The following is an 18972-nucleotide window of genomic DNA, read 5'->3' as shown; positions in this document are numbered from 1 at the left end:
CTGCGCATTCATGTATGTGATGAGCAAACCCGCGTTGTTGTCCCGTTTATAGGCGCATATTACTAATGCGTTCTTTAAATAACCAAAAACATTACTGCGCCATTGACTTTAGACTTTAGAGCAGGTTTTAGTTGGTCAATGGCGTAGTCTATTTAAGTTGCCTCAAAATAGCAACGCGCCAACAATGCGCCTGAACACACCTCGTTTTCAGACCAGAACGCCCATGGGCGCAAAAGGGGGCACAAATGCATTTGCTATTTAAACAACGTGGCGCTAAACGTGAAAATGATAATTGCGCAGGGTGGAAACTAGCAAAATACACTTGCGTCGTGCATTGCGCTGCATTGCACCGTGGGTAAGATAGAGCCCTTAATATTTGAATATTTCTAAAAAGTATTGTTGTATTGTACTATATGGTATTATGCTGATAAGGGCAGCTGGTGATGTCTATGCTTTAAAATGACATATACCGTAGTACACTTTTTCCAAGTGTTAGAGATCCTCTTTGCAATCTTTAAACCTGAAACCTTTCAGTTAGCAGCACAGATCTGTTGTGACATGACCACAATATTCACAGTAAACCCTCAATCATCAGGCCTAAGCATCCATTCCCCTGTCAACAAAGTGATTCCAGTCATCCATTACCTTTTATTATTTAATAAGATCAATTAGTGTGCTTAATTGGTCCAAACAAGCTATTTGTAGCAGCCTAAGAGCTGTGATGGATGATGGGATTGTCAACACGTTGAGAAAAGCTGTTTCTCTCGCTCTGTGGTCTCACTTGCGGCTCTTGGGTCCTTCCTGGTCTCAATCACACACACAAACGCACACACATTTGTTTAATCTCCCAAAAAAAAAAAAAAAAACTAGTCTGACTCGCCTACTCTAGGCGTGGTTGACAGTTCCCAGTAAATTCACTTACGGATTCTGGTCCTTGCATACTGACGCATACGTTTATGGGAAACCGCTAGCGATTACATGCGTGGACATGTCATTTGAGAAGATATGAGGCGGTCAGACTGTACCGCATGCAAGCTGACTCGGTCATACATAAATCTAATCAGTCAGGACATACTGACCGTGCATATGAATGACTATTGATATAGAAAGGCAGCCTACAGTAAACCAGAGGGACGAATCCCAGGCCTATTTGGGTTTTTGCCCCCAACCACATCCAATTTTATCTTCCCCTAAACTTAATTACCATTTTAATTAGCAGGGGCTTGAGAATTAATAATCCTTCGTCGTATGGTTTAGGGCGCCAAAAATCATAATCCCTTTAGTCGGTTATGTATTCTGGGTCAGTCCGTCTGTCATAAACCACAGCAGCTATCATGACCCCCTGTGTATCTTCACAAACACTCGGGCTATTTGTTTAGTCTGTGTTCAATTAACCAAACAGCCACCTTGAGGTTTCAACATCACTGAAGCTTCACATGAGAGCATGTGTGTGACATGTCTGGGATGTTTCTCAGATGATAAGCACTCCTTAAAATAAGACGAAGACATCTGCTGGAGGAAGTCATCACAAGTGCTGTCATGTTTAGGTGGTGAAACAGAGGCGAAAACAGACACAGAGGTTCTTAAATAATGTTACTTTTTTATTGCATGTGGCTATTCAGAATCAATACAGTTTCTAAAGCAATGCTAATTACACTAAGTTTAAATTATCACTTCTAAGTAGCATCACAATGCAAAGAATATGACGTATATACAATGGAAGACACAGGAAAAAACTCAGGCATTGAAATAGGCCTATTTAACCTTTCCATACTGAGAAACAGCATTCGCTTGAGAACACTGCTGAAATTACTGTTAGGATTCAATAGCAAATCATGAAAAACACTTTCCCATTTAAAGTTGGCAGAAAAATGTGTACAGCAAAAAAAACGTTTTAAGGTTTTAAATATATTAACACAGTATTTATACATTTGGTTCCTTTCTGTAAACTAATCTTTTAAAAAAATGTAAATATTGCATATGCCGTTTGTCAACTTGTACCTATGTAGCAAGATTTACTTGTAATATCAAGTATTATTCTACAAATTAATTTTATCAGTTTTTTCTCGTTTTTTATATATCATAGCATTATCAAATATCATCAAAGTGGCATTTCTTTTGTACAGTGTACATACTTTTCAAAACGTACTGAAGAGTTATAAAAGAAAATCGCCGGGCCGAATTTAGCCTTTGGCGAGTACCTTCATTAGTGCTTTAGTTTGGGGAAAATTCATTCGAACACGTACAGTATATTTATATATATATATATACATACAAAAAACATAAGTTATAATCTTTAACTTAAAAACATCAGTTGCAATCTCTTTACATGTTATTTACAGATTTCTAGGCAAATGTTTTCCATATACTTAAGTCAAGTCGTGTGTACTTTGTATCGCTTGTGTTAAACTGTACTTTGTAATCAGTTTGTTTGTGGATGTTCAAGCGCGTTTTGTCCAAACGTCTCCTTTTGCGGAGATCTCCGGAATACTCTACATTCAAAAGTGTCTTGTGTTACAATCTAGGGAGTTTGTAAGTGCAAGACAAAGCATTGGTTCTGACGAGTCTTTCCCTGTCTTGACGGTAGGGAGCAGCAGTATTGGTGTCGACCCACGTGAAACCTATCGCTCTCATTCGTTGCCCGCTCCTGCCGCTGGTCGATCGGAGGAGCGGTCGCTGACTTAAACACCAAGCCGGCGGGTGCGGGTGTAAGGCGGAGAGAGGCTTTGGGTTGTTAGGGTCAAAAACGGTGGGTTTAAAGTGTGCTAGCGTGCCTAGGCTTGGTGAGGTGGTCCTCGCTCTAACCTGAGGCTCATTCGTGTAGCATGTTGTGTACCGTAAGGGTTTGCGTGTTGTGGCTTCGTTTCGATAACTCCTCTACTCTGGAAGCCTGCTTTGCATACAGTATGTGCCGGGCAGCAGATGGCCGCCCATCCGGTCCGTTACCAGCTCAGATAAATATTAATATTATATTAAAATGATTTAAATATCTGTGTAGAATAGAACAATAATATATTATGAGATCTTTGATTGCAGCGGAAGCCAGGGCATTCACCATCTTCTTCCGCTGCAGTACAAGACATTCAGTTACCATGGCAAACAGTTAATCTTTGAGACTCTTGTGAGTGAATGCAAGTCCATAATGCATGTCCTCCATGAAACACTGTTCCGACAGTACAGTCAGTAAGGCTTTGGATTGGTGTTTACGAAAACATTCACTTGTAAAAATAAATTAGTTTCTCAATATATAGATATATAATTTTTTGTAAGTCATAACCTGGCTCGTTCTGAGGTAGGGTTTTCAAGTGACTGCTTAGTTCGAATTGTTGAGCAAATTTCTGAAATGCCACCTTTGTGTTGCAACCACCCATGCACACACACACAAACACACAACATCATATGCACACAATTAAATAAATAAGTGACATGTGCAACATGTATACGACTGTATGTGTGAGTGTGAGTGTGTGTGTGTGCACATCAGATGTTTCTTTCCAGGTTTGGTTCACAGGTTTAGAGGGACACTGGCCACTCAAAGTCCAGAGCTCTTTCCAAAACCGGTGAAAAAAGTCCTTAACACGAATGTTCTGCATCCAAAGGGAAGAGATTGTAGTGAGTCACAGATGAACAGGAAGTCCCGCCTCTCTGTCTTTGAGCGAGCATCGCGACTCGCACCGGGGTCAAGTGTCCGTGTTGCCGTGACGACGGCCGTTCGAATGCATTTGGGGGTCGAAGATCAGCAAAGGGCTGAAGCAGCAGCAACGTGGTCCATCTGTCTACACGAGCACCTCTCCTCCGCACATCTCTCGCTCTTATTGTGAAAGACGGGGATGGGGTTGAAGGGGGCAGACTGGCTCTTGTTTAGTCTGGAACAGACAAAAGAAAAGAGACAAGGGAAAACACATTAATTTCGATGTCCATAAATATCCAGACAGAGAAAAGAAGGACATGCTATTAAAACACAATGTTCCCTAGGACTAGCACGACAATTCGCAAACAGCCATAAATGGGCATTCATCAATGTTGCAGCAGTTTTCGGAAATATTATCGTATTGCCTGTCTGGAAAATCTCCCCTGGTTACACGGACCGGTGTGTTTTTCCATGACCATCCGTATATGATTTGTCCTGGAATGAGATGAGGTCTTAAGGGGCATAAAAGGTTACATGCTCTTTCTCTCTCCCTCTCTTTCTCTTGTTCTCGATCTGTCCGTCCTCGTCTCTTTTACCAAGTAAGGAATGCATGCTCTTTCGGTAAGAGCAACAGACGTGACAGGTGCTCAGAGAGACGCAGGGAAACACTCGCTGGCATTTAGCACTATGCAGCTGACGGAAACAGCGTTCGAGTATGTCATACACCCTTCTCTCTCTGATATACACACACAAACACAGCGCAAAACAGCCTCAGATGGTCATTAATATTCATCTAAAAGGTGTTATTTAATAATAAAAACATGTACATTTTAATGGTTAAAGTAAATGTGACAACCAATCAAAAGGCATAAATAAAAACTGAAAAGTTTAGCCAAACCAACAGTATAGGAGAATGTATTATTAAAATAGACTAATGTTTGGTTTTCTTTTTAGGCTCTATTTAGAGTCTAGATCGCTATCCTGACATCCAACCCCTTGTGCTTGTTTGTGAGGTTTCATGTGCATGAATGCCTCACACCGGGCGGAAGTCTCTTCTAACACAAACCCCTTGCGGGCCTTTCCTACTCGACCGTGCACAAGCCCCGCCCCCTATGAGCTCCTCTTGCTTTTCATCCGTCTAGAACAAGAAGTGTTTTCATACAGCGAGACTCGCTCTCACACACTTAACAAACCCTTGATTCACGGCCATCGGCTACACGGCACGCCATAATCGCTCCCATTATCTGGACTGCCCGCACACATTCCAAACACTTCCGCATGTGAGCTCGATATCACAACATCCACTCCGACACACAGTGAGCTGGCCGTTACTCCCGTGAATGTCAGTAGGGTTTGCGTTCTCACACAGAGAGCTGGGTAAAGTCAGGGAAGAGGGGGCCGGCGAGAGGTCAAGCGCTTTCACGGTCGTAAAGTGCCTCATCTTTTCCTGTTCTTTGATACCTCCCTTTGTGTTATATTACGAGGTATTACTCTTCCAGTTAAGTGCTGACAGATCTGTTTGCTAACGGCCAACTAGTAAACACAGGGAGGGAGAGAGAGAGAGAGAGAGAGAGAGAGAGAGAGAGAGAGAGAGAGAGAGAGAGAGAGAGAAAGAGTAGGTGCTTTCCTGTTTTCCTTTCAACTTAACAGACTCTGGGAAAAACATGTTTACACCGCCTTCTCACACTGATGGCAAAAAACCCGACAGCCAAACTCATAAAAAAACACCAACGGCAATAATAAAACCACATATGCAACAATAACATCAATGGCCACACAAGGGCTTAGATCATAAACAAAAGTGGTAAGCGTGTCTGAATATGCTTTTAAAACGAAAATGGTAAAATTGTCTACCCATACGGTAGCCGATTCAGACTGATATCGGCCGATACCGATGATTTGGTGGTTATATTAACTTTCATTAATAAAATTTTGAAGATTCTTAACATTTTCTATACACAGAGCTAGGGATGCTTAACGATTAATCACGATTAATCGCGATTAATCTATGGCCGAATAAAAGTTATTGTTTACATCATATATGTGTGAAGTATAATAACTTTGTATAGATAAATGCACACGCATGCATGCATGTATATATTTAAGAAATGTTTACATGTGTATATGCATGTGTATATTTATGTATAATTTATATTATATATAAATAGTTAATATATAAATATATATTTTTCTTAAAATTATACATGCATGTGTGCATATTTATATATACATAACTATTATACACAGCTCACAGAACTTCACACACATATTCACTGAAAAAAATGATTCATTGAATTTAATCAATTTTTTTAAGGTAAGTGGTTGCAATCAATTTATTTAAGCTACATTTAAACAAAAAAGATTAGTAAAGTAAAATAAAATATAAAACTTTTGTTTAAATGTAGCTTAAATAAAATTGATTGCAACCACTTACCTTAAAAAATTGATTAAATTCAATGAATCACTTTTTTCAGTGTATGATGTAAATAAAACTTTTATTTCGCCATAGATTTTATCGTGATTAATCGTTGAGCATCCCTACACAGAGCTCAAAATCGTTGCATTTTGCTCTCTTTTGACTGTCAGGATATATCGACTGTTTTTAAAGTGTAAAAAATGCTTTCATCGACAATACCGATCATTGGCCGACATACCCGTGCACCTCTAATTTTGTGTAAAAAAAATGCACTTAAGGCTGTGTAATATGATGAATATATTCAATCCGCCATGTTATGAAAAAGTTCTTCAGTCGTTCCTATATTAACAATATACAGGCAAGTTTATAGCATAAATAAAATGTATACTGTTAATCAAACGTTAACAACACAGTTTGCAAGACTGCAAAAAGTTGCATTGCCTAAAGCTTTGTAAATCTAGGTTATAGTCACTATTAATTGGATAATCACATTATATGACCTGACCTCATCTTCAGTGACACAACAACTTCTAAACCAGGACACAGTATTGATTAAAGAAATATAGGACACTGACTGTTCGTACCCACACACGGTTGTGACATGTCAGGTGGTCTGCTTTCGTAAGGCGTATTAATAGACTCAAAACAGAGAGAGAGATCTCTCTTTCTTTTTCCTCGCTGGTTCTCACATTTACACTGATGCCATGGAGCCGGAATCATGTGAGTGTTGAGGTCAGAGAGGCAGCTTAAATTTCACAGAGCTAATTATGCAAGAGGAAGCCTGGCAATTCCATGGATGTCCCATTCCGATCCGGATGAGGAGAATAAAACAACTCAGATGAGCACCGGAGGATAAAGACCAATGAGGTCATGGGACAACCACTCAAAGAGAGGAAGAGAGAGAGAGATGAATGAGCTGTGAATAAGAACAACTATCCCTTAGTGTTCTCCTCCATACTGCTATTGTGCTCATTTGCAATGCTAATAAATACTATTTTAGTAAAACAAACAAATAATAATAATTCCTATCACTTATCAATGAACATCGTGACAAATCAGTACTGTTAGTTATTTAAAGTAACTGTACCCTTCTGGAACCCACTGTACCACCAAAAGTTAACAGCCCGTGAACCCGCTGCCCTCCTCCAAATATCCACACACTTGTCCTGAGAGTCATTTTTTATTTATTTCACACAGGTTAAATTTAGCCCCCGGGAAAATCTTGCGTTCTCACACGCATGAGACCTGCAACTGTTCTCACACACAAATGCTTACGCACAAGCTACTATATATTAACAGTAGACAGAAAAACAGCTGATAAAGCTGAATTGTAAACATGTGCTAGTGTTACTCATTAATTTGCCAATGCCTGGTTTACAAATCATAAGGATGGGTATAAGTTTTAACAGACCTTGACCAGTTTTGGTCATCTGTTTCTATGATCTCATTTCTCTCCCTTGAAGTATTTTTTGTATTTTTACTGTCATTGGCAGCAAATGCGAATGAAAAGCGACACGTTGTGGTGGTACCAATGGGAGTGCAGACAGTGATCTCATGGCATCTGATTTCTATCTCGGATCAAATAGGAATGCCAACTTGTTACCAACAATACAATAACAAACATTGTTTGTTAGATTCAATATTTATAGCCATGTACACACTACAACTAACCATGGCTGCCACTCCTATTTTGAGCGGATAATCTTGTACAATACACAAAGTTTGAATGACTCGCTTCACCCAGTTTACTAACACACTCAGCATGTCAGAGCATGGCTTAAAAATGCAAACGTTAATCCATTAAAAAAATATATATTATCAAAGGTGAATCTTTAAAATATAAAGACTAAAAGCTAACAGTCAGTACGCATTAGGACAAATGTATGGATGTATGCACGGCCCTTGGCTCAGTATCAAATCATAAACCCTAACTTGACAGTGACAGCGACTGACAATCTGGAAAAGTCAACATCATTACCGACACATGTGGCAGATCTTGGGGTGTGAGCTTATATAGTGCATATTGAAATGTTTTTCATGTGTATATGTCACAGTATTATTTCATAACACTACATTCAACAAAACCAACTAAGCTCAGCAGCCACATGGGAAAAAAATGACACTCCACGAATAAGGATCATCAAGTGTGCCCAGAAGTTCAGCAGATCCCAGTTCGCTAACAAACCCCAAAAGAAGCTTCAAAGCTAATGGAAGTCAATACTAAAGCCCAAGGAGCCATTTAAATTCATTTCATGACAGTAGAGCATCACAACACATCCTCTTCGCCCTCCCATACACACACACACACACACACAGAGAAAGAGATTGAGATCACTTAGCCCAGCAGGGGAGAAAGAGAGCATTCATTCAGAATCATGTCACATGGCATGCAATTATTCCCACACACGGCACGTGCTTCTAAAGAGCGCTGTATGCAAATCTGACATGATATTTTCTTAGACCAGCCACATCCCATTATTCTTTACCACGTGCTGAACACACACACACACATATTTACAAAATCTTAAATGAAGAGTGAGAATGTACTGTATTTGTGTGGCTATGTAAGTCTCAGATGTTGTCCAGTTTTAGGTTTGACCTTTACATCAAGGACAGAGAGCCTTCTATATCTTGCACAGTTGTTTTCTAAGAAGCACATGGTCAAGGTAAAAAAAATGATTTCTCCTCAGAAAAAATATATACATACGCATTGCAAAATATAATAGACATTTTTGAGCCATGCATTGTCCACCAAATTCTTATTACTGTGATGTTTATCTATGATTCCTTTGAATAGTCATTCTTATTAGATTCCCCCCTCCAATTTTGGTACACATATGTACTTTTGTGGTACCAATATGTTAATTTAAAGTACCTTTGGAGGTACTAATATACAAAAATAAACTTTTTGAAAGGGTACCACCCCAGTGACAGCTTTTGTACCTTTATTTCTGACACTGTACTAAAATAATGAAAATGACTCTTTGGTGTTAAAAAAACAGTTTGGCAAGATGGGAAATTAAAAAATTATTTAAAAAAACCTTGTTTTAATAGCACGCATCAGGTTTATTTCAATGTACATAGTGTATTTATGTTTATTTTATGCAATAAAAAATTACATTTGCACCATTTTTATGAAAGTTAAGACTGAATGGACCTGAAAATGTCAAATGGTGTAACTGCCAATTGCGCCAAAGAATAAAAAATATTAAATATTTTATTCACCTTGATGGCATGTGAATGTAATCAAAAAAATAATAATAATAATAATAATAATAATAATAATATTAAAATAAAATTTTATTAGTTATTTCTAAATGTAAATTTTAATGCATTTTTGTAATATTTGTCCTGACATATGCTGCAAACAGCTCTGTTTTCTAAATAATATTTGACCATTGATGTAAAAATGTATGTAAAAAATCAAATAACAGTAAACTATGAATATATTTATATTTTCATAAAAAAATACTAGTTTCACCAATTGACACAGACCAGTTACACCACATTGACATTTTTGCAATTTATCCCCCAAAATGTTCTTTCGAATTGAAATAAAACCAGAAATTTTAGACTTGGTCCTCAAAAAAGAGAATGTATGCAAGTTATCTTTTTTTTTTAAACATTTTAACCCTTTTACATTTAATTGAACCATGGACACAAAAATAATTAACGTCATGTCATTGAGCCATTATGGTAACATGAATTCGCTTACTTGCCTTGAAAATAAAGTCTACTTTACATCACATCGACTTCACATCAATTCCTGTAAGCAATTTTTTTGTAATTTCTTATTCATTCGGGAGCGATATTTGAACTGGACATGTTTCATGTGATTCACCCATGTGTTTATGTGTATGCCACTTGCTTGAACGCCAAATAAAGCTGCTCAACAATGTCTAATCTGTGGCAATGTGTAATCCGCCTTATCTGTGCTGCTAAAAGTGGGGAACGGCGAGAGCTTTCAGCAGAACATCTTGGACTAGTTTAACACTATCAAATCTGCAACAATAGCAGGTAGTTACAAAGTCAACAACAACAAGACCAAGAGGTGAAGGAGGACAGGAAGAGAGGGGTGGGGGAGAGAGAAAGAGAGAGAGAGGCGAAGTCAGTGTGATGATTGGTGATTGCCAAAGACAGAGACAGGATGAAGGTAATCTCTCAAATATGAAAATAATTATAGAAATTACATATTTGTGAAAGACTTATGATGGAAGAAAGACAGACAGGAGGAGAACGATGATAAACTGGGATTCAAGAAACAGGGGCAGGTGTGCGTTTTGTGGTGTTTTCTAGAAATAAAGGCCACAGTACAAAAGACATATTAATGGACACTTCCTCTTTATCAATGGTGTACTTTTCAATTAAATCGAGTCTATCAAATCGAAAAGGGGCGGGACTATGTGTGACAAAAGAGAAATCACACATTTAATTCAAGCTTGTTTTAACTGCTTTCACTTGTTATCTGACTGCATCTCTCTATATCTGTCTCCGTGCCTATCTGTCTGTCTCTGTGCTGTGCAGGGTAGCAGATGGTCAGTAATCATTAGTGTATTGTCAGGGCTTCTGATGGGCCCGATAACCACTGTGCACTGCTCGGAATGGCAGGTGCACGACCCCGGCCCCCGCCATCTGCCGGTCCGGCCCCTCACACTAATACACACACAAATCTCAAGGGGGAAGGCTTCTCTAGGAGCCCAACACCGACAAGCACAGATCCCTGGAAGGAGATCTCGGGATGTCCTAATTATAAATTTTTAATAAGACAGTGTTTACTCTCTCCTGCAGTCGTATTATGAAAGAAAAGAGGGATAGAAGGAAAAGGAAATTCATTTGAAGACATATCAAATGGCATAGAAGTCAAACATAGTGCTGATCTCTACAACTCTCTATATCCAAGGCCGGGCCATAGGTGACCAATCTGATTTACAACACATCGGTGTTCGTGTGTGTGTGCGTTCCATGACTCGGTGAGGACGTACACGTGAAAATACAGAAATAAACACGACAAAGCGTGACAAAAAGCAATAAATCCATAAACATGATTAAGCTCTATCATAAAGCTGCTAAGTGAGTCAAACATCCTCCTTGCACAGGATTGCTGAGGTATGTATATTTTCAAATGAATAAAAGTGTGTGCTAAATGCTTTTCAACCAAAAACATGATTCCCATTCACAAACTTTTGCACATTTGCATCTAAGAGTAAAGGGTGAAGGGAACGAGTGGAATGTGGCGCTGCAGGACAGACGCCGGTGTAGTAAACATACTACAGCCTATCCATACTCTCATCTCTTCCCTGCTGATGGGCCCCGTACATGGGCAAGTTCCTATCAGGCCTTTCGACACAAATAAGAGTCTCTTTTGTTTTTCTGGAATGTTGGTTGTGACCAATAATGGGGCTGGATGGCTGATCGCTAGTGGGTGCGTGTGGATGTTTGTTTGAGTTTTTTTCCGTGGTCTCCTCCCACTGTTCTAGAGCTTCCATTGCCTGCAGCTATGTCTTTTGCTCTGTCCACTTTACGGAGGTAAACAGAGGAAGGCAAAACACCTGCTCTCCTCGAGATTGGCTTCACATACAAACACCATAACAAGCACCTCACAGATCATAATTGAGCCTTCTGTGGTGTGTGTTATTTCGAGAGGCTTCTGTTTCGTGTCTCTTTTACAAAGTGTCATTTACCAGACTTGTGAGCGACGCTCTGTCCTTCAAATGCAAATGCTTTTTCTTTGATTGAATCCTTCACGTTGACATTTAGTCCTTGCGTTAAGAGTTTCACTAAAGTGTAGGGTACTCCATATATACACACAAACTAATTCTACACTTTCCTATAGCTCAACTGGTAATGCACTGCACCTGCAATGGAAAGTCAAGGGTTCGATTTCAAGACAATGTATAAATTGATTTAGATAGAATTTAAATTCTAAACGCATAAACATACATGTACCTCATATCTTCCTACTCATTTTGAGCATAAATTCCATTCGTGTGCGGATCTGTGTCTCCTACTTGTTTATCTCTTAGCCACAAAAACAACTCTGTTTTTCACATGCTGCTGAAAAACAAGGAGTGCACAGTTTCTTAACAGAAACCTGGCAGGTTGGAAAAACAAGCCAACTTCACCTCCTCGAACAACCTTTGCACATGTTCTGCATTCCAGCTCTGAAACCATCTACCTGACAACTGATAAACAACTGATTTGCTTGTTTATCAGAGCTACTGTTAAGCTACCGCCTTGTGACACGTTGCAATTGTGTCACGTTTTCAGAAGAGTGTGTGTGTGTGTGTGTGTGTGTGTATTTGCAAATATTAGGTTCGTTTCCTCTTTTACTGGATTCAATATTGACATACAATCTTTTTAGCACACATTAACATCCTTTCATAACAGCCACACCTCACAGTCATTCTTACTCTACAGTCAACATACAAACATGATCATTTTAACATACAATAAGGCTCAGTATGGACAAATAAACCCTAAAGGCCTGTTCAGACTTACGACAAGTAGGGCTGTCACGATTAATCGTGCAAATGCGCTTTTTCTCAATGCATGAATTTGAATGAATTACGGTGAAATGCCGCCACATCCAAAAGCCAGAGGGCGCTCTCGTGCAAAAACTCCAATTGTGCCACAGAAGAAGTAGCATTACAAACACTATTCCAGGAAATGTCTAGAAGAATATTTATATCGCCATCCCTCGGATTGTTTCAGGTATTTTCATGATAATAAAGAATATTTTAAATGATTTTGTTTAATGAGTGTTGCTTTTTTAAATGAACTTTATAAACGACTCCGACTCATAATGATTTTAGATTGATAAAGACTTCTTACTGACCAAAACGCCATAGTACACGCACAAGCTGCGCATAAAACAAAAAAATCGCAGCCTTGCGATTCAGAATTGATTTTAGACAGGTCTTTTTAATGGGACACACGATTTATCGTTACAGCCCTAATGACAAGTTAAAAGAATAAAGGCACCCATGCCAAAACTATAACTATAATTATACAGAGGAACAATATCGTCAAAATTACTTTCAGAAATATTATTGATGATCAAGCTTATGATCGATAAAACATTGACAGCCAATCGAAATCCATTCGAACTGTTTAATGTCCATTGTGTACATTTTTAGCAGCATCTAGCGGTGAGATTGTAAATCGCAACCAAGGGGCAACCTTCCAATCTCTCAAAGACGGAAATGACTTAAACTGTAATTCATCGACTGGCAGCTAGAGGCTGACTCCAAAACAGAGTCAATCCCCATAGACACCCATGTTATAATGCCCAACTTTACAGCAGAAATAATATGTTTACAGGCTGGTACAAAAAGTGATTTTGGTCAATATAGCTAATTTGCTCTTCATAACAACTGTGAGGGGGGTGATTTTTTTGTAACTCATTTGTTTAAATTATATTAAAGGGAAACCAGGCAAGTCTGCATAATATTTCTCTACGAGCTCCCCCTAGTGTCTGAAAGTAAATGCTTTCAAACACACTGTTGTAAAAACGAACTGTTGTCCCTCCCCCCTCGGAACCAAGTTTATCAGCTTATTTCCAATCGAGTTAGGTTTCCCTTCCGTCAAGGGTTTTCGATGCTTCTTCCCCGGCTCTGCCATTTGCAACAATCGCTAGCCGTGTTTAGCTCGCCTGCCTCTGTGTTGTTTGCTGTAAAGTGATACTGCTTCTCGCGATATCGGAGACTTTGCGAGACTGAAGGACACCGGGTCGGATACAGCGAAGTTGCAAGTGGGGAATTCTTCCTACAGATGGGAGGGGCGGGCTAGAGAGACTTCATTCGTCCGGTAATGAGTCATTTAACCATATACCGACTTACGAAGATGATTTATTAACACAAAAATGCTGCCTTGTGTCCCTTTAAGCCTTAACGTTCTGCATAATTAAGGGGGTGGCCGCAAGTGATAGGTGGATTGCTGCTGCTGTCCATTCAGCCCACCAACATTCTATTTTACCATTTTTGGTTATCCGGGAATGACACATGGTGATGCGTTTGCCATGATGGTGACTATCGGCTCTCCCCGCTTTTGGCCTCAAAAACACTCTTCAAAAACCTGCGGTTGAGGTCACGATCACTATGTCCATGTTTTATACAATCTATGATTGCAACCAACAGCTCAGTCTACCGCTCACGCATGTCCACCACAGGACAAACATCGCATGGTTTAAAACAATGTAGTGACAAAACGCACTCTATAAAACAGTTCGTCCATTTATGCGCGAAATGGCTACTTCCATGTAAGGGAACCCGCGATGTCATTCTAAGGTACAAAAACAATGCAGCTATTTTTGTAAGATCTTTATACACCACTGATAATATAGTTATGTAAATTATATTGCACTTCCGTCAAGTTATCATTCTAAAAGTTACACAATGCACCTTTAAAACGATCCGCCATTTAAAATGTGAATTTCAGCGTGCAAGCTTAGAATATACATAATATTGGTCTAGAGATGCTAATATACTTAATGTCAAAGGTGTACATTTGGTTTAAAGGTTGGGAGGGGGGTTAAAGTGTCAACTGTACATATGCATTCATTAATCATTTTAGAAATATTGGGGAGGTTGCAACTGCTAGTTTTGATTATTTGGGGGTTACATCCCCCATCCCCCAGAAAATACAACCCAGACAGCCCTTTAGGCATAGCTGCACTGTTTTCATCCGAAACGATCCTGCAGGCACGGATGAAGTGATCAGCCTCTAAAAATAAATTCTGCGCCACAGCTTTTAAAGAGGCTTTTACATCATTCTGACACACCAACTTGCTCAATTAACTCTCACACATAAGTGGGAAATCAATCATATGGAACATTAATCTGGTGCGCAGTTGTTATTTTAGTGTCAAAATAAATAAATAAACCTCATGTTGTACAGAGCTGAGTCATTCTTAGATCCTTTTACATCACTGACGTTAAAAGAGCTACAGCAAGCATTAGTCGGAAGGTAATATAGTGTAAATATGAATAATAAAAGCAGATATGCCATGTTAACTTTTACGTGCAGCAAGCAAAAAGCATAACCACGCGATATGATATTTTGTCATAATGCGATAATGTATAACATTAGACGCATGATAGACATTTTAAATAACAAAAATGCATAAAGCCTACGCAATCAGATATTTCACTACAACACAGTAAAAGTATTTTTAAATAAGATAAGTTTAGAAGTTTACATGCAACTGCATTAATGATCTGTTCATTATATTTAGGAAAATAAAACTGCCAGTATGCAATAACAAATCTATTACAGCTTCCACATTAAAATAAACATACACAATGCAAGAAAATGCCATCACTGGGTGTTACATAAATCTGCATGCAAAGCTTACCTTTTACTGTTGTTGCCGTTTCCTTGAACCCAAGACTGGCATATGGACTGACATGTATTCCATTGATGCCCTCTTTACAGCAGCTGGCAGCTTTGAACCTCACAAGCGAATCACAGCTGGCAAGTCCCCCATCCATCAAGTTTAAGGCAATGTAGTTTAGTCCGTTCTGAAAGCCAGCCGATGTCTCTCTGCACATTGGACTGTTGTACTCTTCATCTGATCCTTCACTGTTCTTCACAGAGACAGACACGTTCTCCACAGAGGCCGAACCATGCCGCCTAGTATCATGAACGAAGGAGGGAAAAACTGGTGTAACTGTGGTGGTAGAGGAGAATGTTTCTGAACTGTGCCGTCGGCGTCCCTGGGGGTCCGCACGGATCACCTTTGCGCCCCGGTCAGGATTCACCAAATCCAGAGTGTTATGGCACAGCAGAAACGCATCAACAGTGGGCACTCCCACACTCTCATCCATAGCCAGCCTCTGCATACAGGAGGATGGGCTGGTGGTTTGCCCACCTTCTGAGGGCTGAGAGACAGGCTGTGGAGGCGAAGCAGGCACGCTGAACGTCATCTCTGTGTAATCATCTTTAGCTTTGCCAACTGGGCCCACTGGTGCCACCTGTGCTGTAAGGTGGTACCTCTCTTCCTCTTCCTCGGAGTGGGCAGGGCAGGACGTCCGTACTGGCAGGGCCTCAAAAGTGTCAGATGGGGCCGCATCTCCAGTTTTGAGTGAATGTGAGTTTACATCTATGTTCATGTAATCCGACAGGGGGGACTGCCTCTGACCGCTGGAGGATCCTAGGGACGAGGCTGGGCTTTCTGAGGAGGCAGTAGAGGGCGGGGAGCTGCTTTCAACAATATGCCCAAAGTCTATGTTAATGTACTCACCAGGGCTTTTTGGCTCAGTGGGGAGGGGATGCTCGTTCATGCTGGGTAATGTCCGAAGTGTGTCCAGAGAGAGGCGGGTGGGCCTGTTAATTCTATGCCTGTGAATAAAGCTCTCTGTCCGGTTTTGTCTTAGAGGGGATAGGACAGGGGGAGATGCTGTGGTTCCTGTCTCTTCTATTATCCTGTTACTCTGAGGGTTCATGACGACATACTGGTCGTCTTCTGTATCCTTTTTCGTCTGCTGGGGCTTGTGACAGCGTGGCAAAGAGTTAAATGAGTGTAGCTGTCTCAGGCATGGAGATTGCTCCACACCCATGGGGCTAAGATAGTAGTCTGGTGGTGTGACAGACCCACAATCTACAGGAGACATGTTGAGGTACTCGCCATTAGTCAATTTTCCATCAGAGCTATCAGCAGAGAACTTTGAGCCACACAACATCCTCATGTAGCCGCTGTCATCCAGAGAACAGCTGCTGGGGGAATTGGTTCTGTAACCATTGGCTATAGTTAGGGGGTGTGTCCTAGGGTTGATTATCTGCTTTGGAGCGGAAACACACATAGGGCTCATAGGCATGTAGTTGTCAGCCTTTCCCCCTTGCGGAGCCACACCTGGTGTCATTGGCATGTAGCCATCGTCGCCCAGATTACTGCTGGAACTTATCAATAACGATCCGATTTGAATGTCACCATAATCCTCAGGGTACGTGACCTTTGGGGAGGCAGTGTGTGAGCTGCGCCCTGAATGGCCTCCAGTTGAGTAAGTGGCTTTCATAAGTGTGTACTCATCCAATGAAGCAGATGAAACTTGTGATGGCACCCTCTTCTGGTAGGGCATGGTAAGAGAGTGTGTCCTTTTCCTGTAGGCTTTCTCTAGATCTCCAATGCCCTCCTCTGCCCCTGTTCGGGCACCTCGCCGCCCGCAGCAGTTCGGCCTTTCCATGATCATGTATCCATGGAGGTCACTGCCCTCTTGTGAGGGGGGCGTGCTAGCGAGGGACTCCGGCGTGTTGCATCGGTTTGCTACAGAAAGGTGCCGTACATCTCCCGGGCTGGAGCCACATTCATCACAAGAAATGAAACCGGCGTCTATGGGTGAGCCCGAAATGGATGCAGTGCAGCTGGAGGGGCGAGGGGTGTTTTCAATATTACAGCCCAGGCTGGCAGGACTGACAGCTGAGGGAGGGGAGCGAGACACGGGCATGCACATGGATTTACTGTGCTGCAGGGATGAGGTCTCAAATGTTCGGCATGGGCGAGCTGTCACTGTGTTGGAGCGGCTTAAATGTGTCCTGTTGGCGCCCATACTGACAGGGCTGCCACTCACTGACATGGGTCGCGTCATGGTTCCATCGCCCTCGCTTGCCGTGCGTATTCTGCAGGACGTCAGTTTCGTCACGGGAGACGTCGCTGCCACGCTGTCGGTGCGCGATCGCCGTTGCAGCCCAGTTTGACTCGGTGGAAGATTGTTAAAGTGCCGCCTGGTGGGCACGGAGATGGGGTTGGTACCAGAGGACTGGCTTTTGCTGCGCGGGCGGAACTCTGACATCTCCTTCATCGCTTTCATCGCCTCCAAAATGGTCTCGTGAATGTTTTGCGCCACCACGGAGTCATCCGCCTGCATCCAAAGCTCACCGGGTCCTATCGACGCGGACCGGCCCACCTCGATGAAGAAAAAGCTGTCAGAGTGTCCGCATCGCCGTATGTTCATCAGCTGTAAAATAACTGACGCCACCTCCGTGTTAAGTTTCACGAAGCTGATGGTGCGGCTGGATAAACACAGGCGATAGACGCCCGTTAGATTCCTGCTCTGTCCGAGTCCTTTAGATTTTAAATTAACTTGCCAAACCTCCTTGTAAGTGGCGGAAACCGGCGTTATCACACCGTAATTCGCCTCATCAAACCCAACGAGAGACGATGCCGAATTTGACGCGGAGCCGTCGCTCACTTTCCCCTCGTTCATTAAATCCGTTAAAACGGCGTACCAGTCCTCCTGTTCCTGCTCGTTTTCGGCAGCCACGGCAAAATACTCGTCCTTAGTGTAAAGGGCGATCAGGTGCTTGTGTTTGGCATCGGCTCTCTTGTTGATGTTCAGGCAGGAGTCCAAAGGTATAACCCGTTTAGCAGCCGACTTGTTTTTCCATTTCTTCTCGCTCTCGTAGTACTCCAACCGGGCAGGAGAGCCCTCGCTCGACTCCCTCAGAACGAAAAAGCGCTTGTGTCCGTGCTTCTGTTTCCTCAGATATCCGCATTTCTTAACGCGATTGTTATTCTTCACGATCATATTTGAAATCAGCTGTCCTTCCGTCGGCGGCGGACTCGCCATTCTCATAAGCTATGAAGAAAAACTCTCACTTTTCCTTAACTTGTGCAGTCAGTCTGTTAGTCTCCTCTGAAGCGCAATGAAAATCCTGTCAGACTCTTTTCTGTACCCGGCGCGGGCTGCGCGTTCGCTGCGAGGAGCAGTTTAACAGTAAATAACACATATCGCTAAGTGACTGGAGTGAAGAGGAAAAACAACATGTGACGTCCTACACATCCAGCTTTGGTTACAAAAAATAGAAAGAAAAAATACGCACGCACACACACAGAGAAAATGGGCGGCGCAACCTTTGGGGGGAGGCGTAAACTCGATTCCTCCCATTTTGAAGAGCTCATTCGGCTCATTGGTGGAAGCCCCTGATTGAC

At 41.5% G+C, this 18972-nt stretch overlaps 1 protein-coding gene across 1 annotated transcript; it reads right to left on the bottom strand.

Moving 5' to 3' along the window:
• Positions 1-2082: 2082 nt before the first annotated feature.
• irs2b (insulin receptor substrate 2b) lies at positions 2083-18845 on the bottom strand. Its single transcript, XM_055215176.2, has 2 exons — positions 15400-18845; positions 2083-3866 (listed from the first exon to the last, which is right to left on the bottom strand). Exons 1-2 carry the CDS (start codon positions 18614-18616, stop codon positions 3862-3864), a joined length of 3222 nt encoding a protein of 1073 aa, XP_055071151.2. The 5' UTR covers positions 18617-18845; the 3' UTR covers positions 2083-3861.
• Positions 18846-18972: the final 127 nt, after the last annotated feature.

Source organism: Misgurnus anguillicaudatus, chromosome 17, assembly GCF_027580225.2.
Source record: "Misgurnus anguillicaudatus chromosome 17, ASM2758022v2, whole genome shotgun sequence".
Classification (NCBI taxonomy): domain Eukaryota; kingdom Metazoa; phylum Chordata; class Actinopteri; order Cypriniformes; family Cobitidae; genus Misgurnus; species Misgurnus anguillicaudatus.
Note: the sequence above shows the minus strand (reverse complement) of the source record. Positions and strands in the feature narration are given on the sequence as shown.